The sequence below is a fragment of the Maudiozyma barnettii genome, assembly GCF_903064755.1.
Source record: "Maudiozyma barnettii strain CLIB 1767 genome assembly, contig: KABA2_03, whole genome shotgun sequence".
Classification (NCBI taxonomy): domain Eukaryota; kingdom Fungi; phylum Ascomycota; class Saccharomycetes; order Saccharomycetales; family Saccharomycetaceae; genus Maudiozyma; species Maudiozyma barnettii.
In genome coordinates this window covers 731545-757213 of record NW_024545240.1, presented here as the reverse complement: position 1 = coordinate 757213, position 25669 = coordinate 731545, and the positions used below count along the sequence as shown (strand labels likewise).

General features: G+C 32.5%; 11 protein-coding genes across 11 annotated transcripts; 4 read left to right on the top strand and 7 right to left on the bottom strand.

Annotated features, from left to right (window-relative positions):
- Positions 1-102: 102 nt before the first annotated feature.
- On the top strand, positions 103-1761 carry IPI3 (chromatin-binding/pre-rRNA-processing protein IPI3; the record flags this gene model as incomplete). The annotated part of the gene is made up of 1 exon (XM_041549800.1): positions 103-1761. One exon carries the CDS (start codon positions 103-105, stop codon positions 1759-1761), a length of 1659 nt encoding a protein of 552 aa, XP_041405734.1.
- Positions 1762-3018: 1257 nt separating this feature from the next.
- Positions 3019-5526, top strand: NPR1 (serine/threonine protein kinase NPR1; the record flags this gene model as incomplete). Its single annotated transcript, XM_041549799.1, has 1 exon — positions 3019-5526. The coding sequence occupies one exon, from the start codon at positions 3019-3021 to the stop codon at positions 5524-5526; it is 2508 nt and encodes an 835-aa protein (XP_041405733.1).
- A 459-nt stretch (positions 5527-5985) lies between these two features.
- Positions 5986-6435, top strand: MRPL19 (mitochondrial 54S ribosomal protein uL11m; the record flags this gene model as incomplete). Its single annotated transcript, XM_041549798.1, has 1 exon — positions 5986-6435. The coding sequence occupies one exon, from the start codon at positions 5986-5988 to the stop codon at positions 6433-6435; it is 450 nt and encodes a 149-aa protein (XP_041405732.1).
- A 291-nt stretch (positions 6436-6726) lies between these two features.
- Positions 6727-9345, bottom strand: UBP10 (ubiquitin-specific protease UBP10; the record flags this gene model as incomplete). The annotated part of the gene is made up of 1 exon (XM_041549797.1): positions 6727-9345. The coding sequence occupies one exon, from the start codon at positions 9343-9345 to the stop codon at positions 6727-6729; it is 2619 nt and encodes an 872-aa protein (XP_041405731.1).
- Positions 9346-10239: 894 nt separating this feature from the next.
- SWT21 (Swt21p) lies at positions 10240-11607 on the bottom strand (the record flags this gene model as incomplete). Its single annotated transcript, XM_041549796.1, has 1 exon — positions 10240-11607. One exon carries the CDS (start codon positions 11605-11607, stop codon positions 10240-10242), a length of 1368 nt encoding a protein of 455 aa, XP_041405730.1.
- A 279-nt stretch (positions 11608-11886) lies between these two features.
- On the top strand, positions 11887-12465 carry KABA2_03S07590 (mitochondrial import inner membrane translocase subunit TIM22; the record flags this gene model as incomplete). The annotated part of the gene is made up of 1 exon (XM_041549795.1): positions 11887-12465. One exon carries the CDS (start codon positions 11887-11889, stop codon positions 12463-12465), a length of 579 nt encoding a protein of 192 aa, XP_041405729.1.
- A 76-nt stretch (positions 12466-12541) lies between these two features.
- KAR1 (Kar1p) lies at positions 12542-13759 on the bottom strand (the record flags this gene model as incomplete). Its single annotated transcript, XM_041549794.1, has 1 exon — positions 12542-13759. One exon carries the CDS (start codon positions 13757-13759, stop codon positions 12542-12544), a length of 1218 nt encoding a protein of 405 aa, XP_041405728.1.
- Positions 13760-14194: 435 nt separating this feature from the next.
- SRP1 (karyopherin alpha) lies at positions 14195-15817 on the bottom strand (the record flags this gene model as incomplete). The annotated part of the gene is made up of 1 exon (XM_041549793.1): positions 14195-15817. The coding sequence occupies one exon, from the start codon at positions 15815-15817 to the stop codon at positions 14195-14197; it is 1623 nt and encodes a 540-aa protein (XP_041405727.1).
- A 1649-nt stretch (positions 15818-17466) lies between these two features.
- On the bottom strand, positions 17467-18096 carry KABA2_03S07524 (uncharacterized protein; the record flags this gene model as incomplete). Its single annotated transcript, XM_041549792.1, has 1 exon — positions 17467-18096. One exon carries the CDS (start codon positions 18094-18096, stop codon positions 17467-17469), a length of 630 nt encoding a protein of 209 aa, XP_041405726.1.
- Positions 18097-20062: 1966 nt separating this feature from the next.
- DUG3 (glutamine amidotransferase subunit DUG3) lies at positions 20063-21115 on the bottom strand (the record flags this gene model as incomplete). The annotated part of the gene is made up of 1 exon (XM_041549791.1): positions 20063-21115. The coding sequence occupies one exon, from the start codon at positions 21113-21115 to the stop codon at positions 20063-20065; it is 1053 nt and encodes a 350-aa protein (XP_041405725.1).
- A 482-nt stretch (positions 21116-21597) lies between these two features.
- On the bottom strand, positions 21598-25023 carry CHS1 (chitin synthase I; the record flags this gene model as incomplete). The annotated part of the gene is made up of 1 exon (XM_041549790.1): positions 21598-25023. One exon carries the CDS (start codon positions 25021-25023, stop codon positions 21598-21600), a length of 3426 nt encoding a protein of 1141 aa, XP_041405724.1.
- Between the last annotated feature and the right edge of the window lie 646 nt (positions 25024-25669).

Genomic DNA, 25669 nt, shown 5'->3' with positions numbered 1-25669 from the left:
GATGTACTGATACTTAAAACAAACGTTTGTGAAAAGTATATAGTTACTGTTCAATTAGTTCTAGCTCTCCAAACTAGTATAAGAATTTATCAACTATATAAGATGAATGAACAAATTATTTTTACCACAAATTCTACCGGGAGTATTACCAATGTCCATTCCTATGAACAAGCCAATTTAAGACAATGTACAGTTGCTTCGAAGAATAGTGCTGTTAGAGTCGGTGAAAAGTATCTATTTGTGGCACAAGCTCAGAAGGCTTTGATCCATGTGTACAGTGCGGCCTATAATAACCAAAGGGAATCCGTTGAGCAAAGATTACCACTACCTGAGAAAGTCAACTGTTTAGAAGTAGTCGAGAACAATGCTTCTATTTATAGCGGAACCAAGAGCAATGGTAGTTTACACAATTTACCACAATTGAACTTACCTTATTTGTTGTTAGCCAGTACAGAATCAGGTAAACTATACATCTGGGAATTAAACTCAGGTATCCTATTGAATGTGAAACTTGCCGCTCATTACCAGGCCATCACAAAGATCAAATCTATTATGAACGGTAAGTATATAATCACTTCTGGTAAGGATTCCCGTGTTATAATATGGCAAACGAATGACCTGGTGTCCCAGGATGAACCTAAACCTGTGGCTATTCTACATGATCACACTTTACCAGTGACTGACTTCGAAGTTTCATCAGTACATGGAGACAACTTGTTTACTAGCGGTGTCAAATTGTACACTGTATCAAAGGATTCTACATTAAGATGTTACGATTTAAGTACATTAGTTAATCAAGGAAATAATAAGAGGGGCACTAGACAAAGAAGATCAGACGATACTGCACAATTATTGGCGACTTTCACTTTACCTTACCCAATCGACTGTATTGCATTAGATCCTGCCGAGAGAGCTGTATACTTGGGTACTCAAGTCGGATGTTATTCATTACCATTGTTCTATAAACTGAACGGTAACAAAATATTAAACTTGTTACAACCATCTTCTGGTAATCAAGGAAAGATCTACTCTCTTATTGAGGAACCTACCGATATTTCTACGAAGATCAACAAAGATGCTTTATTTGCCAAGAACCAACTTATCTGTAATAAGTTTCTAGAGGATAGTATTGTCTGCTTAAAGGTATCAATGGATGGATCAATCCTATTGTTAGGTGACAAACATGGTAGAGTTCATGTTACTGAAATATTTTCTAAACAAGTGCTGAAAACATTACAATCATTAACCACATCACAAACAATGATAGGTGAAGTCACAAACATTCTTTTGAGTACATATTCTACAGTAGATAATGAGAAATTGGCTTTAACTATGAATAAAAATAACCATAATAACAAGAATAGTACCGGAGGTCTTGAAAAATTGCCTGCATTACAAAGAGTCATTCTCGACAAGGGACAAGCTAACCAATCCCATGATGTATGGTATCAAATTGGTGAAGAATACGAGGGGCAAACCGACGACCACGCTAAAAATTCGATGTCCTCTCCCTTGAACAACTTAGAAGAATATCTATTGAACGTACAATCTGAAGAAATTGCTTTTATGGATCATACTGGAATATCCAGTGATATAATAACACCAAAAGATCAAGCTCAAGCAACTAGTACCACTTCGTCTAATAGACAAGAAGAAATCGATACTCTTAACGAAAAGGTCACTACACTAACCAAGGCATACACTGATTTAAGAGAGATCCATGAAAAATTGTACAAAGAGCACCAACAACTTCAAGAGTAAGGTAGTTGTTATTACAGAAAAGTGTATACTTTTACATGTATCTACATCTATATATCTATATATCTATCCATATATGTATCTATCTATTATCCACTGCATCAATCAGATCACACTAATACAAAGAAAACAGCGCGCGAAATGACGCAATCGTACAAAGACTGCGTCCGGAATATTGTAATGGCGTGAGTCGCCGTTATCAATGACATTCAATGACAAATCATCGTTATCAACAGATGTAATACATTCAAATGTACAGGATTACGGTCACTCTACCATTACCATCGGAGACTGCAGTATATCATCTATTGTTAACTCCATTCACAAGAATACATCCAATGAGTACGAGAGTACTTTTTCGTTTTTGTTTTTGTTTGCTTTCAGTTCTCTTTTAAACTGATTCTGCAAAATTTGGAGAATATTCAAAGGGGAAACAAGCCACTACGACACACAGAGATCAAGAATACTAAATCCAAATCAGAACAATGCTTTGTATACAGTATCGATATCTGTGTTCTTGATATAAAGGTCTCCGTTTACATAAATAAATACCCTTTGCTTGTTTATATATATATAAATATTTTGTAACCTATCGATATTTGAAATATCATATTTACATACATCTATATTTATTGTACTATTATTAATCAAAAACTATTGCGGACAATATCGGTATATATACCATAGAAGATAAATATAATAAGAGAACAACTACCATTTGATAAAAGGACTCACCTTAATCCATATATCAGTCACATTATATCTATTAATTTGCTTTTTATCACAGTGAAATAGTGCGAAATCCGCTTCTTATCTTTCTGGTTGCGCAACTTAATTAAGAAAAAATCACCACAGTTGAGACAGTTTACAGTAGCTGCATCCTTCATAAAGTAATAGAGTCAGTTACATAATTAATTTTCAAGTGAATTAAAGAACCTTTTAAAACGAATAGGATTACTCAAATTTCACTTATAGATATAATCATATTCCAATCCTAGTGAATATAATAAATAACATTTTTCCTCATTTTTAAGTTAAGATCAGTATTTTATTTATCATAATTTGCTATTTTCCCTAATCATCTCATTGGGATTATCCATATTTTATTTTCATTGAGACAACTAGACATATATTGTAGTAGGGAAGCTCTCTCTCTCTCTCTCTTTTGTTCCTATTTATTGTAATCGAGTTATTTACAAGAGAACAACCATCTTTCCTTTTAACCTACAGTTTGTTTCTTGAAAATATCCCATATCTGTCATGTCCTCCTTAACTAAATTGTTACAGGAAAAGAAGAATGAACATTCCTCAGAAAGTAATTCTTCATTAGCTACCATTAGTGAAACTAAAAACCCACAACATATAAATGATTTGGGTCCAGGGAATGTTAAAGTTACAAGAAATGGTCCTACCATTTTACGTACAACCTCCAGAACTTTAGATCTGGGACAAACTCAACCTAGAAGAACTACAACAAGCGTGACTACAGTTACTCAGATTGATTCTGAAGATGATGCACATCATGGCAGTGTTGATTCAAATTTGACAAATAATAGCAATAATAATAATAATAATAATAATGCAAACAATACACCAACTGTGTCTTCAAGTTTTTTGAATGCCAATTTTGCGCATACAGCCTCCTTATATACTTCCAACACAGGATCATTTATTGATAATAATTATAATAACTCAATCTCCGGCAACCAATCTACATCGTATTCTAATAACGGGTATCCAATAAGAAGAGATTCCCTAAGGTCTAGTAATAGTATATCCAACGGTAGAAATATCCCTTCACTATCCTCAAGTATTCCTTACTCTGTACCGAATTCAAATAAAGATAGCACACATGGTTTAAACTCCCACGGCTCAAATAATTCTTCATTGACCTCTTCATGGTTGGAAGTCTATGGGAGTAGCCTTCCAAAGAATATATCTGCAATTGATTCTAATATTATTTCATCACCACAAGTTGATTCTGTAGAACCACGTTTTGTAATTTCAAAACAAAAATTACAAAGTGCATCGCAAAGCAACCTACAACAGGCAAATGGAAATTCTGTATCTAGATCAAACTCATTTTCATCTCAATTTGGTAGCATGTTTTTCTCAAAACCTACGAAAGACAAACAAGGTTCTCCTCATTATTATGATAATAATAATAATAATAATAATAATAATAATAATAATAATACAACTAGTAATCCAACAAATGGTCATACACCACACAACTCAGTCGGTGGTAGTTCTAGCAATGGAACTGCCATACCAAAGCCTACTAGAGCCAGGACTACTAGTATCTACTCTTCCTCTCGACAACCTTCCAGTTCATATTCAGAATCCACTTATGGTTCGCCGAACGCTCAATACGATAATACTAATAGTAACCCACCTAGCCAGAGTATACCGAGATCTCATCATTCTTCAATTTCTAATTTAAGATCATTTTTCAAGAAAAGTTCAAGTAATTTAAGCAATGGTACTTCTCATATAAATAACTCTAATGTTACTAGTGTCCCTGTACCAAGCAACGTTTCTCACCAAACTATTGGTACCAATAAATCTCCGTTCGCACCAGGTTCCTATGGTAGTATGAATGGTGAGACCATTTATGTTGCCTCATCGGTAAATCATAATTCTTCCAGAGAGAATCAATTACCATTTTCTAAACGTTATATTAGTACTGGCGAAGATTTGGGTGCAGGTGCAGGAGGTTCCGTCAAGTTGATTAAAAGAATTACAGACAATAAAATCTTCGCTGTTAAAGAGTTTAGATCTAAATTTGAAAATGAAACTAAAAGAGATTATGTGAAGAAGATTACTTCTGAATATTGTATCGGTACCACTTTGAATCATCCAAACATTATAGAAACCATTGAAATAACTTATGAGAGCAACCGTATTTTACAAGTTATGGAATATTGTGAATACGATCTATTCGCTATTGTTATGAGTAACAAAATGTCATACGAGGAGATATGCTGTAGTTTTAAACAAATATTAACTGGTATCCAATATTTACATAGTATTGGATTAGCACACAGAGATTTGAAATTGGATAATTGTGTTATAAATAAAGATGGTATTGTAAAATTGATTGACTTTGGTGCAGCTGTAGTATTTTCTTATCCATTTTCAAAAACTCTAGTTGAATCTAGTGGTATTGTTGGCAGTGATCCATATTTAGCACCGGAAGTCTGCATATTTAGCAAATACGATCCTCGTCCTGTTGATATTTGGTCTTCTGCTATCATATTCGCTTGCATGATGTTGAAGAAATTTCCTTGGAAGATTCCGAAATTAAGGGATAACTCATTCAAATTGTTCTGTTCTGGTAGAAATTGTGATTCCCTAAGTGCACTGGTAACAAGAACTCCAGACCCACCATCCTATGATAATGTTAAGCAACCTGACTCTGAAAAGAAATCTTCTTTTAACAACTCTGCCGATCCTAACAACTTAAACATCGGACCACAAAGACTATTACATTCGTTACCGGAAGAATCTCAACATATTATTGGTAAAATGGTAGACATGGCCCCTGCTTGTAGAGCTAACATCGATGAAATCATGGAAGATCCATGGGTTGTCAGTATTGATATGTGTTCAGTTGTTGAAAATGAATCTAGAACAAACGTTATTAGCGCTTCTGATCATACACATACACAAGTCGACCAAAGTGAAGCCCATATTGCAGGCCTAGAGAAGAAGAAGAAAGAGAAAAATGCAGCTACAACAAATAACACTACTAAGCAACATCATTGATCACCAATAAATGATTCGCAAAAGAACAACATGATGCAATATGTATAGTTCTTGTAACGTCTTTATATATAAGTACATATTATCTATTCTAAAATTGAAGCAATTTTACAGTAATGAAATTGGTGATAAGATGCCATTATGTGCCAAAAAATACAATGTGTAGTCTAATGGTAATATACACTCTTACCATTAATAATGGTTTCAAATATTTGATCACATAATTCGATTGCATTTTCATTTAATTGGAGGGCCATTAGTCTGATGCGATAGTCTTCGGAACTTACTCACTGTCTGGGCGATAAAAAAAATAAAAAAAATAAGAACAGTGAAACAATGACATTACAATATATATAATAAATATAACATGTAAGGTAGACAACACATATAAACGACAGTTTGAGCAGATAAACTACATACTTTTACCATAGAACCAGTAAACAGACTACACGTTAAAAAGATATGTCTCAGGCAGCCAAGAATTCTCTCGTGAAATTGATAGTCGCAGCTGGTCAAGCAGCTCCCTCTCCTCCAGTTGGTCCAGCTTTGGGCTCTAAAGGTATCAAAGCTATTGATTTCTGTAAAGAATTTAACGCCAGAACAGCTAGTTATGAGGCAGGAATCCCTATTCCAACTTTAATTACCGTTAAACCAGATAGGACGTTTACATTCGAGCTAAAATCACCTCCAACTGGGTATTTACTTTTGAAGGCCCTTGGAATAGAAAAGGGATGCGGCACACCAAACCAAAAAGCTAAAGAAGGTACAGTTGGCCAGCTTTCTCTAAAACATGTATATGAAATAGCAAAGATTAAAAAGACAGATCAAAGACATTCATTATTAGAGATGGAAAGTATTGTAAAGTCTGTTATTGGTGTTGCTAAGAGCATGGGTATTAGAGTTGTTCCATGATGTTTTTATATTTTCTTATTACCGTGCATTATCCCATTCATATGAATTACTCCACTAACCTGTACATAAAACTTAAATATTCTTTAGATATCATGTGTTAAAGGATATCTTTAAATATATATTTTGAATCGACAACGGTTTAAAATTAAATGAATTATCTATTATTATTTTTTTTTGAATTTTAATTAATTATGTATTTTTCTATTAAAAAAGTAGTGCTAAATGAATGCTCATGAGTTATGATACCTAATCGATGATAAGGATTTATGCTTAGTATTCAAGAAAGTATTTTCAATATTTGTTAAACCTTCTCTTTTTGTTCTTATTCCAATTCTTATTCTTTTTGTTTTTGTTATTGCTATTTTTTGAGGAATTACTATTAGTCGTGGCTACCGATCTGTTGTCTCTACCTTCATTGTTAGAAATACCATTAGATACTGATGATAGGAAACTGCTTTGTGGGATCGATTTTTTCAATTTTATGGCTTTAGGTGTTAGTCTAGTATAAACTAGATAATATGCATTTGGTTCTCTCAAAACGTCTCTTTCTGACATTTTGTTAATATATTCATCATCATAATTAGCCCAAGAACCGTCCGGTTGCTTACAATGAGCGACATAATGCCCTGATGATAATGAACGGCCCTCGTGAACAACAACAGATATCAACTGGTATTTAACGGGTAGAAGTTTTTTCCCAGATGGAATATCTTCTGTGTCACAATACTCTGTAAGATCCATAAACATTGGATATGACACAGCTTGTTTCATCTTAGAAGATGATGTTCCGTTGAATCTGAATTTCTTTAGATGAACCAATAATGTTTCTGGGGCTCTTAAAATAGCATTATGTTTCACAGCATTAGTTGTCTTATGACATTTTTCGCAAACGTAACCTTTATGTTCATTATCCACTTTAATTAATTCTGGATTGAAAAAATCTTTGATGGATTTCTCAATAGAAAATCTACGGTTAATAGCTTCACCATTTTCTCCATTCGAAATTTGGGGAGATTTCGCAGGAGACTTAGAATTTTCTCTCTCTTGACCCTTTGGTGATTTTTTATCATCTGAAGAAAGTGATACGATTTTTTTACCCTTTAAATGTAATGACAAATCGTAAAATGGCTGTTCAGTCTTTGAAACTTCGCCACATGATTTACAAGTGACGTATTGTTTCAAAAGGCCACCAAATATGTCGTATATGATAGATTCTGTCAATTTATGACCTGGTGGCACAGAATCTTCTTGTAGACGTGACATTAGAGACATGAAGTACTCATGAGAATCCTCTTGTTGCCATTCACTCATCGAAAAATTTATATCTTCTAACCTCGAGATCAATCTCTTTGGATCGTAAAACCCAGAAGAACTGGTTTTCTTTTTATTTTTGTCATTTGGAAGCCACATTTTCTTACTGGTCTCGGCAAAAATTTCAGAAACTGAATTTTGTTTAAGTTCTTTATTATATTTACCGTTTAGGATATCAATCAAATAGTGTTGAATTGCTGGAATATGTAACATTGCCTGCACTGCTGCATTGGTATAACAAGTGACACCATGATTTAATAGTCCACGAGGTTTTAGCGTTGAGAACTCTGGACCCCAATTTTTCAGTATACGTGAAGGTAAAATAGAACCTTGATCATTTTGTTCTTCATTGAATTTATAAAAATCATCAATATCAGATATTGTTGTTGGGGGTGTTACTGACCTTTGAGATAAAGGTAATTTATGTTTCAATGCCTCATCCCCCTCAGCATCTTCATCTTCATTTTCATCTTGTTCATGGTTCTTATCCATGTAATTAACGTTTCTAGATTTCATAATTTTATTGTCGCGATTCTGTTCTTTATCTTCTTCGTCATTGTTAATATTTTCCCTCTTTGGATGAATAATATCACGCATAGTTATATCTAATTTTAATTTTTTTAATTGTTCATTTTCTTTTTTAGATCTTTCATATTCCATAGATTCATCATAAAGAGCACGTTTCTCATCTTCTGGAATTTCTAAATTGTTGACTTCTTTATTATTGCTATTTAAGCTGTCATCTTCTTGATCTCCATCACCTTCATCCTCATCATGTTCTTGTTCACTTGAATCTAGTTGTCCTTCCCATTCGCCGTCATCATCCTCATCCTCATTATTGCTAGCCAATTCGCCATCTTTCTTAGTCTCGATATCCAATTCTAATGATTCTTCAAGATCTTCTCCAATGTCTTCTCCTATATCTTCACCCAGATCTTCATCCATATTATTATTATCAGTATCTGATAAAGATATTTTTGGTTCTGAAATCAAAGAAGAAACCATGTCGGATATCTTATTGTCAGTTGTATCATCGTTGCCTGTACTTTCATTTTCATCACTTGCTGATGATATATATTCTTTGGCTTCATGAAACACGTCTTCGCTACTAGTACTATCATCTATCACTTCATCATTAGTACCCTCTGGAGTAGTTGGCAAAGATAAAGATGGTTGAATTGAATCGATAGGATCCGATTTGTTATCAGTAGTTACAATATTAGTATCGGCATGGTTATTATTACTACTATTAACAGTTTTAGAAATGGTGGTAGCGGTAGATGCATACATTGCTAAAGCTTCAGCCATCGATGTTGGTTTCTTAGTTTTCGATTTTTTATTTGACAAAGAATCCTTTTCTGTAGATTGAAATTCGTTTTCTTTTATATTTGAATTATCTTTACCTTTCTTAGCTACTGCATTCCTATTATTATTATTATTATTAGCTGATCTAATCACTAAATACGATGGATTCTTTAATAATTCTGATGATGTAATAGAAGCCTTTAAAGAAGTCTTTTTATTAGAGGCTAATTTAAAATGTAAAGGATTTGATAATATTCTGTCCACTAATGGTTTAATATTCTCCTGAGTAGTCATTTAATTATATCTTATTCATAAAATTCAAAAGGGTATTTTTTTTTCTTTTTTTTGAGATAATGTTCTGGTACTGATTTAAAAATAACGAAATATGGAAAAATAAAAAAAGATAGTAGTTAGATTCCTTAATGTAATATTTAACGGTAGTACGACTTAGATCTATACTTTGATATATATATATCTATATCTAAATCTCTATTTCTTCTTTTCAATGGAATGGCTACTAAAAAAAAAGCCTTTACGTATTATTTATTAGTATTGTTCGGTAAGAAGCTGAAAAAAAAATTTCTCAAAGTTATAACGTAGTAGGATCCGAAAGGTGAACGATGTACAGTAAATTATATAGTTTTTTAAATTAAGAAGTTGATAATATCCTCCATCACCTCCATCATGTAAATAAGATAAAAAGTAATACTGATATATATGTAATCCGAAGAATATCGAAAAATATTGAATTCATCACTATCTTCACCATTAGGCGTACTACTAGCGATGGGCATCAGTCGACTAACCAGAGTTTCAAAACGGAGCTACCGATGGTGATGAGGATGGATGGCCCTCCCATTTCCACTTCCACTTCCACTCTGCTGTCGCTTTCGCTGAATTTCTTCTCTTTTTTTTTCGTCGCGAAAATTTTTCGTTTTTCGTTTTTCGTTTTCGCATTTCTTTTTTTGCCGCTATGGGGGGGGGGGGATGAGGACGGTCTCTGCGGTTGTTTCGCTGGCTATTTCCATTGGTGGGGCTATCTGTGTCGATTGAAATTTTGATAGTCGACCGCCTCGTTAGAAGTGATGGGGAAATGTAGTGTCACTAAATGTTAAACGTCAGTCAGGATATATAGTGACATGCTTCGATTCACGATAACATAATCTGTCCATTATTTATAGAACGAAGTCAAGGTGTATCAATCAGACATATTCCTGAGGCGTCTTGTGTGATATTTGGTAACGCAGTTTTATCCGGAGAATATGAGACAACCGTTTGATCCAAGTATTCAGGATTCTGCTTTACAATATTTATCCGTCGTTCTTGTTGTGTACCGATTGGATGTTCTTCGATCGAGCCACCAATCGAAGTTGTCATCGTTGTTAATATACTTTTATTATCGGAAAATTTAATATCTAATTCATAATCATGCCTTGTAATACCTCCAGACTCCACGATACTTCTCTCCCAATTTATAATATTATTAGCTGTAGTCCCTATGGATAACCCATTGAAACTTGATATATTCGCCTTAAATTTTTGATTCTTTATCATAAATGGTAATTTTAAACTATTGAGACAAGATCCATGTTTTCTTATATCATATATACTGATTTGATTACTTTGCCTCTTTACCACATATAGATACAATCCATTTTCACTTTTAAGCAATTGATATATCCCATTTCCTTTTTTGTTATTCTGTTGTACACAATCCATTCCTTTACGGTTTACTCTAAGATCAACTCGATATATTTCATTCTTATAAGTTCCAAAATATTTTGTCCTTAAATAATTATCGTTATGACCGTTACTATTAGTAACACCTGTGCATCCTTCATCAAAACATGAGACAATAGACTTATATTGGGCTTTCCCAGATTTAATCTTATCAGATCGTATATTCCGTATCGGTTCCTTACATGAAATATCATACAATGAGACTGAATTTCTAATTGAACCCACAAGAAAAGTTTCTTGTGTTAAGGAACTTATACTATACGGGGTCTCAAAGACCTCATTCTGTGGATTCATTGTAGAATACGTGAAAAGAGGAGTATCGCTTGTGACGTCATCATTCGTGGAATTTAAAGAATATAATTGGATTGGTAAATTTCTAGACCCTATAAGAATTTTTTCTCCTGGATTATCTATCGCTATTGTAGATGTATCATTTGGTACCATTTCTGACGATACAATTGTTTGATTCTTGAAAACACGATTTGTTAATTGTAATATCGTCTTACCATTTGAATCATGAGCTATCATGTATCGCCTTATTGCATGATCATCAGTCACTGCTGTGACACACCGACCGTCTAGAGACCAATAAAGATCCTGACATATAATTGACCGTGGTGATCTATTCGACTTACTTGGTTCAATAATGGGTCTGCCTAATGGCCTGATATTATGTTGTTCTCCCCCGTGTTGCAACTGGTTGAGGCAGAGGACATTAGTAGACCACTCTTTGTCCTCTTTATCTAATATATCGGTTAGTTGTAATCCATTGAGACTTTGTTTGGCAATGATGTTTGTCGTAATTGAACTTTCCATTGCAACCTTAATCTGTAACAACACTCTATTGGCCTCTGTTTCTTATTTTCCTTTTGTTTACGTTTAGTAGATAATGTTCGAATCAATCTAACTTTTATTTTCATTTAAAATCGGATGACTCGGAAAATAACCTACCAAACAAAAATTAAAGGCAAGCTGATCTCATCGCAAGATTATTTAACAACAACAGCATAAATATATATTTACTAAACTTTATTAACAATACGCATTCAAAAATAATCTTTATAATAAATCTAGAACTATCCACAAATATAGACAATGGGCTACAACGGTTTTGGTTTGGAGCATACAATGGCTCCACCTACTAATAAACCATTTAGAGAACTATCACAAATGGAACAAAGTGAACGAGGTGCACAGATGATGATTGGCTTCATGTCTTCATGTCCTGGAAAAACAGTAATAAGTGGGGTTACAGGGTTCAGTCTTGGTGGTGTCCTAGGCCTATTTATGGCTTCAATGGCCTATGACACACCTTTACATTCACCATTGAGTGGCGTTGCGAACGTTGGTAAAATTGCAGAAATACCGATGACACAACAAATAAAATTACAATTCGCTGATATGGGGAAAAGATCGTACTCTAGTGCAAAGAATTTTGGTTACATGGGGCTAATATACTCTGGTGTAGAATGTGTAGTAGAATCTGTACGAGCAAAGAGTGATATATATAATGGGCTATGGGCAGGTTGCATAACAGGTGGTGGGTTGGCTTATAAGAATGGCCCTCAAGCAGCATTAGTAGGGTGTGCTGGGTTCGCAGCCTTCTCTCTTGCAATTGACACATATATGAACAGTGAACATGGGAAACCAACCTCTAATGATTTTAATGACTAAATGAAATGATCCGCAATCAAAAGAAAGGTTTTATATATAATATATTATTATAGTTACATATGAATGGATTATACTTTTAATATATATAATATTGGTAATAATACACGCAAAATATGCTTAATACAAGTGTAATAGTACAGATTGTCCGTATTAACATGTGTTTCGAATAGAAACGATTTATTGTTATTGTCTTTTTATGAGGTTCCATTGTAAAATTGTTCAACATAGCAATGATCAAATCTAACTTTTCACCATTTGCATCAAGGGTTCTTTGTAACTCTAATAATATTAATGGGTCAGGTATTGAATTGATTTTTACTTCATTGTCGGAATCGATTGATTCTAAGCTATCCTGATGATTATCTGTTGAAAATTGAACCGAAGGTTGTGTAGATGTGAATGATGCATCCTGTGCTTGTGATCTGGAATGAGATCTGTAGTGCCGTATTTCATTTCCAAACTTAGGTAATTGGTTCATAGATGGAACAGAATAAGTAGTAATATCACTCTCTTTATCATTAGCATTATCATACTCATTATGCTTCAATTCCTTTAATCTTTTAGCTACATTTATTTTGTCCTGTGACACCAGTCGTTTAAATTTATCATTGAAATTTTTACTTTTATTATCTAGTTTGTTTTTGGTCAAAATGGTCATATGATGATCCCCCACATACTCATTTTGTTTAATATCATTTTCTAAATATGGTAATGGCAACGGTTCCCCCAAAAGTTTTCGTAAAGTACGAGATCCTACATTATTTTGCTCGTCCGATTTTACATCTTTTTTTGTTGTTTGAAAGGCAAATATATTATTATTATTTCGATTATTGTCCTTAATATTATTTTCAGTAATTAGATTGTCTTGATATGAAGATGATGGATATCCTCTTGATTTTAAAAAAGAATTTGGAGACATAACCCTGGGCACAGGTGATGGTTCTTCTACAAGGTCATTATATACATCCGGTATACTACTTTTTGTGTTTGCATTATAGTCATAAAACGGAGATGCTTTATGGTCTTTTGAAATATTTACTTCATAATCCATATCATCATCCTCATTTTCATTATTCTCAATATGAATTTCATCTTTAACGCGACCATACATATTAAAATCATTTGACGCTTTCTTCAATCTTGGTTCATCTTTAACATCGAGATGTTGTGAATATCTCTTCTCTTGTATATTCCGTAGTCGACTGTTTCTTTGTTGTGCTTGTAATCTTTCTGACTCTGAAGGCCTATATATATTTGAGGGACCGGGAGGTCTACTATATCGAGCGTTGTTCATCCATAAAATACTAGTTAGATCAGTTAATGATAATGAAAAAAATAGCAATTATAATTTAAATAGTACAGAATAGAGAATTATATATAGCAAAATAATTCGCAATTGATACCTGGCTACTTCATTTGAAAGAGACATATCTTAATGAAACGAATCTTGTTCTGTTTATATCAATTCTGGCATAATCATTTTGTAACATGAACAAAACAAATAAACTTCGGGAAACGCGGACATATACAAAAAAATTGTCAATAATCCACATAGGCATAAATGATTTTGTTAAAAGGGTTTTACTTCCGTATTTACTAATAAATTCTTTAATTCTTTTAATATTATATAGAATTATACATATACATATATACACATATAACCGATTATATTAAACATGACTACAGCTTTTGATGAACTTCTGATGTTTTTTTTTGTATTAATTTGAAACTAATTGAAGTTGAATTGTTGGCTAACATTAGAACCAAAACCAAATGTGTTGCCACTGGTTTCTGGAGCCATACTTTCATCAATGACTTCATCATCTTCACCGAAATATGTTTCAATAATGTTGAATGCCTTGTTATAAATTTTATCGTTTTGATTTTGTTGACAATTGAAAATCTTTTCCATACCACCAGCTTTTTCAATCAAATCTGCATTTTCGTTAACAGCTAAACCACGAGCTTCTTTATCCTTTTCACCAACTTTTAAGATATTTTCTAATGCATCTAGAGCTACCTCCATAATTCTATTATCAGCCATTTCTAATAAATCACACAATGGCTTTATACAATCTTGAGATACTAAGTATCTGATAATTTCTGATTTTTGTAGACCACCTGAAGAAGCATTTGAAATAGCCCAACAAGCTTCCTTTTGAGTCTTGTAGTCGGATGATTTTAGAATTGCGACCAAAGAAGGAACAACATTAGCATCAATGACAGCTTGGATTTGCTCAGCATTACCTGCAGTTATATTAGATATAGTCCAACAAGCTTCTTTTTTAATAGATTCCTTTTGTGAACTTAATAAATTTCTTAGAGCACCCAAGACGCCGCAGTTAATAATGACTTGTGTCTGTAAATCATTACCTGTAACAATGTTACCCACAGCACGTAAAGCTGGGGTTTGAACCATAGTAGATGCACTACCTAACAATTCAACCAATTTCTTTGGAATTCTAGCGTCAATAACTGCTTGAATGGCTTCTGGTGGACCGTCAGACAAATAAGAGATAGCCCAACAAGCATCAACCAAAGTTTCGTCATCAAGGGAATAAATCAATTTAGATAAGGTTGGTAAAGCTTGAGAAACGATACTCCAATCTGGTTGAGGTTTCTTACCTCTACATAAATTGGACAAAGTCCATGTAGCAGTTCTAATCAATGAAGTCTTCGTAGAGTTAAACAAGTTTAGAATTGGTTCCATGGCGCCACATTGTAAAACATAATCTCTGTAACTGGTAGAATCACCAGCAACGTTACCCAAGGCCCAAATGGCTTGCTCTTGAACCTCAACAGACCCTGTGTACAATAATTGGATAAACAATGGAACAGCACCAGAATCCACAACATATTTAGTTTGTTCTGAGGTACCAGAAGCAATATTAGTTAAAGCCCAAGCTGCCTCTAGTTGTAACATTTCAGGTTGGTTTTGATCCATAAAATTTACTAAAGTTGGTACCACACCAGATTGAATTACTACATCAATTGGAGGACGATATTCTCTAGACAAAATTTGTCTAAACTTGATAGTGGCAGATAATTGCTCTTGTAAATCATTAGATTGAATCTGTTGGATCATTTGAGGTAATTCCTGTTGTAATTGATTATAAAATTGTTGGTCAGCGTTTTGATTATCTTCTTCATCTTCAGAATCCTCACCTTCCGTAGGTGGAACAAAATTTCTTCTCTTAGCTAATACTTCATCTCTTTTAGCTTTCCTTAGTTCTACTTGTTGAGTATCTCTTCTACGACGTAACTCATCAGCAGTGAATCTACTTTTGTTCTTGAAGTTAGTACGTCTGTACTCTGGCACAAACTTATTAGTGCTCGATTCGTTATCTTCCATTGTTCACTTCTTCTTCTAACTGTACTATATGGATATAAATAAAACACACTTTTCTGCGATATTTATCTAATAATGTAAGGACTAGTTTTTTCAAAATTGGAAAGAGATGCTCAGTATACCTTCAGACCGATATTCGATTAATATAATATACTTTGTTAAACAATTCTAGTAACCTTTAAATTGCTTCCTTTGTGAGAAAATGTAGTTAAGTCCCAAAACCAGAAAATTAAAATAAAATTAAATAAGTTTAATATCTTCGCTTTAATATTCTCTTTTTTTTTTTGCTTCTCTTTCTGTCTTCTTCTTGTATCTTCATTATCTTAAATTGTTATAAATTGTTGTTCCCTCTAACTAAATTCTTTTTCTTCCTTTCTTTTCTCCCTTTGCCACCACCAAATTTTAAGCGCGCGACACAGAGCCAAAAACAAACAAACAAACAGAAAAAGAACGGCAAAAATATATTCATTTACAATTTTAGTGCAAAGTCACTTAGTACGAATACCACAGGGTAATTTTAGTTATACGTTCCCAAAAGAAGAAGAGAACGAGAATAGATTTTTGATACCACACTAATCAATTAAATGAAGTACTTAGATATATTTATATAAGTATAATATTTATATAATAACAATCGAATTGATAATACGAGAATGATAAACATTTTACGAAAATTTCTTCAACCAAATAATCTCCCAATGACATATGTAAAAAATTAAACCTTACATTAAAAGAAATCTAAAGAATAAGGAAATCAAAACTATCATTTTAAATACACACAAAGATAGTAAAATTTCAATTGATCGTAACAATATAATGTTTCTAGTTCTTTATTTCTTGCAAGTCATCATTTTCTTAGGTACACACAATTAAAGAAAAGGATAAAAGAAATAATAAAAATTAGTACACTTATCTTTGAAAATCTTAAAAAAAATAATCAGAAGTAGTTACGAAACAAACCAAATCTTTAACTCTTGAAAAAAAAAAGGTTCAAATGTCGTTAAAAGATTCACATAAGTAGAGGGAGTAGCAGGAAAAGAAATAAAATTAAAAGGAAAAATCGACTCGTTTTATCCATAACAAATAAATGTTTCAATTGTCTATGATATATTTGAACATTCTTTTTGTTCAATTAATGGGAAAGGGTTAAGGTTGAGTAAAGCACAAAATTAAAAAAAGTCTTGGACTAATATTGGACTGCACATTCTATAAGATTCCATTTTTGTTAAAACAAATTTGGATTAAAAGAAAAAAAAATTTAAAATTGAAAGTTAGAGATAAAAAAACAAAAGTTTACAGTTCAACAGTAGTTATCTATCGAAACTGACTAACTCACATTTTGTCACACACACACATGAAGAAAGTATCCATTTTATGGTATAATTGTAATTAAATGTAAAGAAAAGAGGGAAAAAAAGAAAACACACGCACATTATTTACAATTTCCCAAAAGGTAGGGAGGATGGATTAATTAATTAATTAATTTGGTATAAGTTGATATGGAGGATAAAAATAGTTACGTTACTTAAGGAAAGAAATTCGTAACATTATTATTTTTTTTTTTTTGTAAAAAAGTAAAACGGGGGGAAGGGTGATAAAAAAACAACAACCTTTAGATAGTTAATTGCTTAAAGTCAATATAGTCTTTACAATTATAATAATAGTAAGGCACCAGTAACAAAAGCAGAAACGGCAGTCAAACCAAACAATTGGAAAGAGTTAACTTGACTTGGAGAACCAGCAGCTGCATTAGCATGCTTAACTTGTGGTAGACCACTCAAAGTAGAATGATGCTTGGTCTTGTTAAACTTACCGTACTTGTGAGTACCAGAAGAGGTAGAAGCATGAGACTTTTTAGTCTTGTTGAATCTACCGTACTTGTGAGTACCAGAAGAGGTAGAAGCATGAGACTTTTTAGTCTTGTTGAATCTACCCTTCTTGTAAGTACCTGAAGGAGTAGAAGCATGAGACTTTTTAGTCTTGTTGAATCTACCCTTCTTGTGAGTACCAGAAGATGTAGAAGCATGAGACTTCTTAGTCTTATTGAATCTACCCTTCTTGTAAGTACCAGATGTAGTAGGAGCATGAGATTTTTTAGTCTTGTTAAACTTACCATACTTATGAGTAGTATGAGTAGAAGTGGTAGTATACACATAAGTATCCTTACCATGGTTGTACTTAGTAGTCATGGTTTTAGTAGTAGTATATTCTTTGTTTTGATCAACTGCAGCCACTAGAGAGGTGGCAGCTAGAGATAATGTAGCAACAGTAGAGAACTTCATTGTTGATATTTTTTATGAGTATTATCTTATTGATGTAAAAACAAAATAAACAAAAATATAAAGATTGGAAATGTAATATATGGGAACGGAAGTATTTAAATTGTAATACGGATTCAATTCTCTTTATTTATTTATTTTTCTCCTTTATAAATATATGTGTATATCTTTCTTCCTTTTTCAAAGTGTATTAGATAATAATGTTCAACCTCCTTCTGATAAAATTAAATAATAAAAAAAACTTTTTTTTTAAAAGTAGTCAATATAATCAATAAAAGATGTTGGTTATTTTGTTTTTATAAAAGGAAATATAACTCGTTATTAATAAAGATTAAACGTAATATATAGTGTCAAGAGGTAAAAAGAAAGTTCAAGATTATTAAATGTAGTTAACTGGAAAAAGTATATATATAATATTTCATGACTTTATCGAATAAATTACAGAAAAAAAAACTAAATTATGGAAGAGTGATATCTCTTAAATGATAGAAAGTAAAGATGGACATAAATGGAAAAATAATGAAATTCTGAACAAAACACCTAAGAAGAGGTAAGAGGGATATAAAAAAAAGGAGGAGGAATGGAATGAGTTTTAAAGGAAATACTTAATTTAGTTATTAGAGAAGCAAATGCAAACAGAGAGATATAAACAAGACCGAACAATCACTCTATAAATGGAGAGAAGAAGATCATGAGAAGCAAAAAGACATGAATTATTGCGGTTGGTCATCGGCAACTTATTATTTATTATTGTTATTATTGTTATTTTTTTGGTTTTTTCACTCATTTCACTAATACGTTTAGATGTGTATCTATCAAGCTAAATTAAGGAACAGAAAAAGGGTACTCAAATGATATTCCCAAATAGTACTCACTCTAACGAGGTGGAAAACCATTTCTTACCTTGTCTATCTGTATATCTTGTCCCAAACCGTTTAGTAAACTGTAGTAACAGTAGTAATAATAATGACAATCAACTCACTTTTTCACTAAAAGTGTTCTCTTTCGCTTCTTTTCTTGTTTACTATTCACTCTGAAAAAGTTTTGCACACAGAGAGGGAGAGGGAGAGAGACAAATATATAAATATTGAAAAAAAATATCGCGCACTTTTCTTCTTTTTCCCAAAGACAGCGCCGCACAATACATCACCCAAACTTTGGAAAACCACGCGACGGCTTATTATTTTTCATTATTCACACAGTGGGTGTCGTACGTATGGAAATACTGCTTACCATACCAGTCTCTGTATTTGTATTTGTCTCTCTTCCTTAAACAATTTGAACGGAACAATGACTTCGCTATGCAGAGGTTTTTGAATAAAATAACGAATAAGATCAAAAACATACACAACAAAACAAAACAATCTTCATCATTATTTAGTTAATTGTTTAAATTCTATCCGTTTTAGTTTACTATTTTCAATTTACCTCATTCGGATATGGTTTTTTTATTATTGTTCCGTTGTACTGCTTCTCTATTTGGTCTTGTCTTGTCTTGTCTTGCAAATATTTATTTTAACTATCAATTCGAATTTAAAAAAGGGTTCTGCTTTTTTTTATCATTATCCTGTTCAAACGAGACAGATACACAGCCTGTAGTGCTTGTTGCTTCTTGTCGTTTTAAATGAGGAAATTATGTCATTTTTGCATTCATTAAGAAAGTTCAGGTTGAAATCATAATATACGACTAGCACACACTATGTATAATAATCATTTATCGATATTTAAATATATATAATACTCAACTAATTTGCAGATGTAAAATGAAATAAACAAAATACCCAATGACCAGAAGCTGAAGAATGAGGTAAGGCTGTTCAGTAAAATGCTATACTTTTCTGATTTATTTAAAGATAAGGAAAATAAAGTGTCTGTAAAAAGGGAATTTTATTGCTGTATTTAATTACACTATGTAACATCATCTAATTCTTGAATGGTCCTGTATATATTTTGCAAAAAAATAATAATATCATAGCTGCCTCAAACGACCTTCTCTGTCTAATGGTGGAACATTCTTCTCGACTGACTTCCCAACTGGTACTGTACCCATAAAACCTCTATTTTCAACCAATGTAGAACTTCTAAGATATAATGGATCTTGTTGATAATATTCATCTATTATAGGATGCATCAATATCGTTTGTTTCTTTATCGTAAGCACACTATTGGTTGGAACTGCAGTCCAATCACCTCTTTCAAAAGTTAACGGTTCGGATGCAACCATGATAACATCTTGATTTCTATCTAAACGTTCCATACGATATTCACCAGGTGAACTCTCTACAAAACTTGAACCACAACTGAAATGTAATGATGCTGCTTCATCCGTCTTAGAAGTAATATATCTCGATACAACTACTGTAGACCCATCAGTGATAGCAAAATTTAATAACGAAGGTTCCCATGGTTCGTCACCTGTATATGCTTCTTTGGTCCAATCCTTAATATATTCTATTGTTCTCAATAATGATTGTCTTAGGGCAACATGACCAAAATCACCCATTACCTGTTTAGGATCACAACCAAATTTATCTAATGTATCTAAAAATAATGCAAATGCAAATTCAGAATCAGTACTTCCTTGTACGTAATTTAAATATTCATCCTTGATATGATTTAATAACCTCCTTTTTATCTTATTAAAATTAGATATACCACCATTATGCATGAAACAAATGTTATGATACGTGAAAGGGTGACAATTAGTCTCAGATAATACACCATAAGTAGAGGCTCTGACATGTGCAAATACCAAATCTGATTTAGTCTTCTCTGCAAGTGTCTCTAAGTTCTGATTATTCCATGCAGGAGTGATAGCTTTAAACATACATGGTCCATCGACATCTAATTCTTGATCTTCAGGATAGTAGGCAACACCAAACCCATCACCGTTCATTGGTCGCCTTGTATCTAACCTTAATCGACTGTCAAAGGATTGGTTAATAATAGAATGTGCAGGTCTCGTCAATAGATGTGATAACCTTATTGGTTCTTTCCCTTTGAATATTAAAAATCTACACATTTCTAGCCGTTCTTTCTTTTATTGTGTTTTTTAATGAATGTTGGTATATTTCGTTATATATATTTTGTTTATGCCAGAATAATGCTAAAAACTATAATCGTTTGTTTCGAAATCAAATTACAAAATAATATTCTATGTAAATTAACTATGTCTTCCTCTTTTATATAGTATATAGTGCAGATATTATTTAAACTATAGTTGAATATTGTTTTGACTAATAATAATTTAAATACACATTCACGATGAGTGACTGATTTCGCCTAGTTGTGGGGAGTGCCGAAGGCGTAAAAAAAAGAAGGATAATACCACAGTTTAAAGGTCAAAATGCCATAAGGGATATGATACCCTGATATAGAAAAGTACAAAACATTCAATATTCCCATATATAAAAATAATCTACGAGTTCAAAAATCATGCATTTCTTTTAGGATTAATCATTTTTATAAAATGATCCGTAACTATAAATAACATTATATATATTTTCATCTACGTCCCATTCTCTTAAAGAATCTACCCACCATGTATACGGAACAACCGATAAATCTAATCAATGCAGATAATGCAACTAGATACAAAATGATAGTAAAATATACGGTAGCCTTGTTAGTTAGTAATGGTCTTTCAATATCGGTGGCAGATAAAGCTGTCCCTGTAGTATTATTTTTACGGGCACTTCTCATAGAAAGGTAATCACCAATTCCACCAGTTTCCAACACAGCCGCACACACACCGAAATTAGTCATAACCCAAAAGATAATAACAAGAGATCTAACATTGGCATAATAACCTGGTTTCTTCTCCTCTAGCGATGCTTCTTTGGAAATCTCTTCTTTTTGCTCAGGTTGACTTAAAATATTCATATATTTGTTATAATTGGATTGAATCTCTTCACTGGACACTAAAATTTCCATCTTGAAAGTACCATCTTCCTTGGTTGTAATTTTACCCAATGGTTTAGCCACCGAACCCTTCGTACCCCAAGAAATATCATGAACATTACAGAAAGCGTAAATGTTTAAAACATTAATATATGATGGACTTAACAGAATATACTGAACAAAACTGGTAAACATGTGCCATGGTTGAAGATAAATGATAGAACTGACAAAATACAACACATATGTGGAACCCATAGAGATTACTAGATCTCTAAAAGCTTCTTTTGAAATTAGACCTTTAAATGTGATATTATCAGAATTTAGAATACTTTCGAAGGATTTAACACTCATGAATACACTACAGAAAATCATGTAAACCATTAACACAGCAAAGAAGAAACAATTCAAAACATAATATTTCTCTGTACTGGGTGGTTTATTACCTAACGACAAAATAAACGTCGAAAAGACAGAAATACCATATAACCATAAGAAGACAACTGATAAAATACCAAAAACAGCATTATAATAAACAGCTATTGACAATGTTAAAATTCTGAAAACCAAAAAGAAAGAACTCAATTGGAACCATGCCACAACAGTATTGAATAACAGATAAATAAATTCGAGATTTAACAGGAATTTCCTACCAATATTATGTCCACTAGTCCAAATTTTATAGAAATGGGCAAATGAGTAAACACCTGCAAAGAATGAACCGTTTAGCCAACGTCTTCTTTGTAAAATGAATTCCGGAACTCTTTCTGGAACATCTGTAGATGCATACGAACTTCTACAATATTTTAGAACCCAGCTTGCGTTCTTTTTCACGACAATTTCAAAACATAAAATACGATCCTCAGCCAAATACATATTTGAAGAGAAGAAATGTAATCCTTCTTCAGCAACTTTCTCCCCATAGAAATATTTTTCTAAAGGTTCACCACGAACAGCAGCAAATCTATAGGCCGAAAATGCACCTGGTAGCACAGTAATAAAACCAAAGTTAGATTCCGTTGTCTTATCTAAAATATTTGACATCTTATATTCAAAATTTTGAGACGCAATCAATGGGTTAACCAGATTTTTGAAGTTTTTACCCAAATCGGTTCTAATTTCACCACAGGCACCACCAACATTTGGTGCACGGAATTCTCTCCATAATTCATAGATAGAATCTTTACCAGGCATGGTACCTGCATCAAGTAGTACTACAATATTAGGTTGTAATAGTTCAGCAAAACCTTCAAAGGCCCATCTATGAGAATTGATCTTTTTTTGGTTTTGTTCCTTTAAGGCAAACAACAATTGTACAGGAACAGTAGTTTCGTTGGCAACTAGTTCAGCGGAATCTTCACCAATATTATCTATATTAACCATCGTGGTATGCTCGTAAACATGCATATTTACTTTTTTACCATTAATCTCATCCTTTGCAAACCCATCTTGATAACATCCAAGAGAACTTATTAAAGCTAACGATTTTTCATTTATCTTGGAACGACCATCAGAGACAATACAAACCACAATTTTTTTCCAAGCATCTGGGCCCCATGAACTCGAGTTCTTCTTACGGACCATATGTTTTATATTTTGCATAACACCTTTTAGTGTTCTACCCAGTAAGATGTGATCCTCATTATACATCGTAATAACAATCATCATTTCTGTTTGTCTTGGTCTTAGGTACTTCAATTGTCTAACCGTAAAGTTATTCTGAGCCAATTGATTGGGTTCACACGTTATTGCTTGATATCTCATAAATTTAAATTCATTTGACAATAGACTTGGATTATCTACAGCCTTACTATATTGGTCAATCAAATTTTTACTTATTGGAGAATCGAAGATAAAATTACCTCTCCATAATTTAAATTTTCTTACCTCAGTAGCTTCTCTCTTTGGTAACCATTTGTTACTACCATCATTGTTCAATATTTTATCTTCATCTTCTGTTGAGAAAAGCATTTCCTTAGAATCGGCAGATGAAATCAATGATTGAGTCTTTTCTCTAGCCATTTTGTCCAATGTGGTTAAATCATTATGAAAGTCATCATTTTCATACTCACCTAAATCACGATGTGTTAAAGAAAGATCACTACCTTCTGCACTGTTTTCACCATCACTATATGAATAATCGAAATGATTTGTACGACTGTATGGTTTATTCAAAAAATTCTCATTATCGTCAGCACCGTTATTAGCAAATTGATATGGATCAATCATATTACCATTTCTATCCAGGTAAGAATTAATTTCATAGTCATTACCATTGTGATCTATATAACTATTTTCAATATCTTCGTTTAGATCATGATTACTAGTGTCATATGGATCACGATACGCCAGAGGATCAAAATGATCTGTCGACTGTGGTTGCCCATTATATGGTAAGATTGGTTTTGTATCTTCATCACTGGACATAATACTTGGTGAAGCACCATTACGATCTGGTGAATATGATCTATCTACCAAATTCGATTGACTATTAGATGGATATTCTAAATTATTTGCAGAATTCGTATTTTGGTAATAATTTTCATCATTAAAATAATTTGTTTGAGGTCTTTGATTTAAACTAGAATATATTGGATTTGGAGAATCTATACCTTGTTGTGTAGATTCACTAGCAACAATGGAAGCAGGTGTAATATTAATATTTGGTGGTTGTACCCTTCTTTGTGGTTGTTGTGTTGTATTTGATATAAATACATCATTATATTCTTGTGGTGCCATAACATTATTATTAATATTGTTATTAGTCTGGGTATTATTATTATTATTGTCGTAAGTAGGTTGATGACTTACAAAATTGCTATAATTACGGGAAGGCAAATTTGATGCAGGAATATTATTTTCATGTGGGTTACTATTATTATAATTATTAGTATTGTTGTTGTTATTGGTAACATATTGTAATGGTTCTGTTGGAGTTAATTGTATACTACTCTGATAACTTGAATCATTTGATATGTTTCTTTGTTGGTATGGATTTCGAATACCATTAGTATTATTATTATTATTGTTCATATTTGTATTTGGATTATATGAGTAATCACCATAGTTATTATTATTACTATTATTATTATTAAAGCCACTCATTGTCTTTTCGAGTATAATTTTATATCACTTTTTAATTATATTATTAATGAGTATTCAATGTGTGATTCTTGTTTTTATTTTTACAAATCTATAAATAGATTATGAAAGTTATTCTTTACAGAGTTGAAAAAAGTTCCAAGTCAAATTAAAAAAAATAGTTAAAAAGAACAAATTACTATAAACTTCTTTAAAATCAAGAACTGTATATTTATATATATATATATTCTGCTAATTTAGTTGATCCAAAGAAGTACAATATAACAAAAACTTTCCAGTTAATCATTGTCTCAGATATGTTAGATCATTATTTCTTTTATCAATTTATCGATGACCTTTTCGCTCCCTCTCTCGCACTGTATTTCCTTGATCTCTTCCGTCATTTTAGCCAGTAAATCAATTGTGTAATACAAAAACGGACATGCTGGACTTTCAGTTTGCTCTCTCATGCCGCAGTAAAAATCAGAGAACAGAAATAATTTAATCGATAATTTGACACGCGAATTTCAGTTTAACGCGCCACGCTAATTATTTATAAATAATTTGCTGTTTTTCTCTTTTTTAGGCTGTTCTCCGA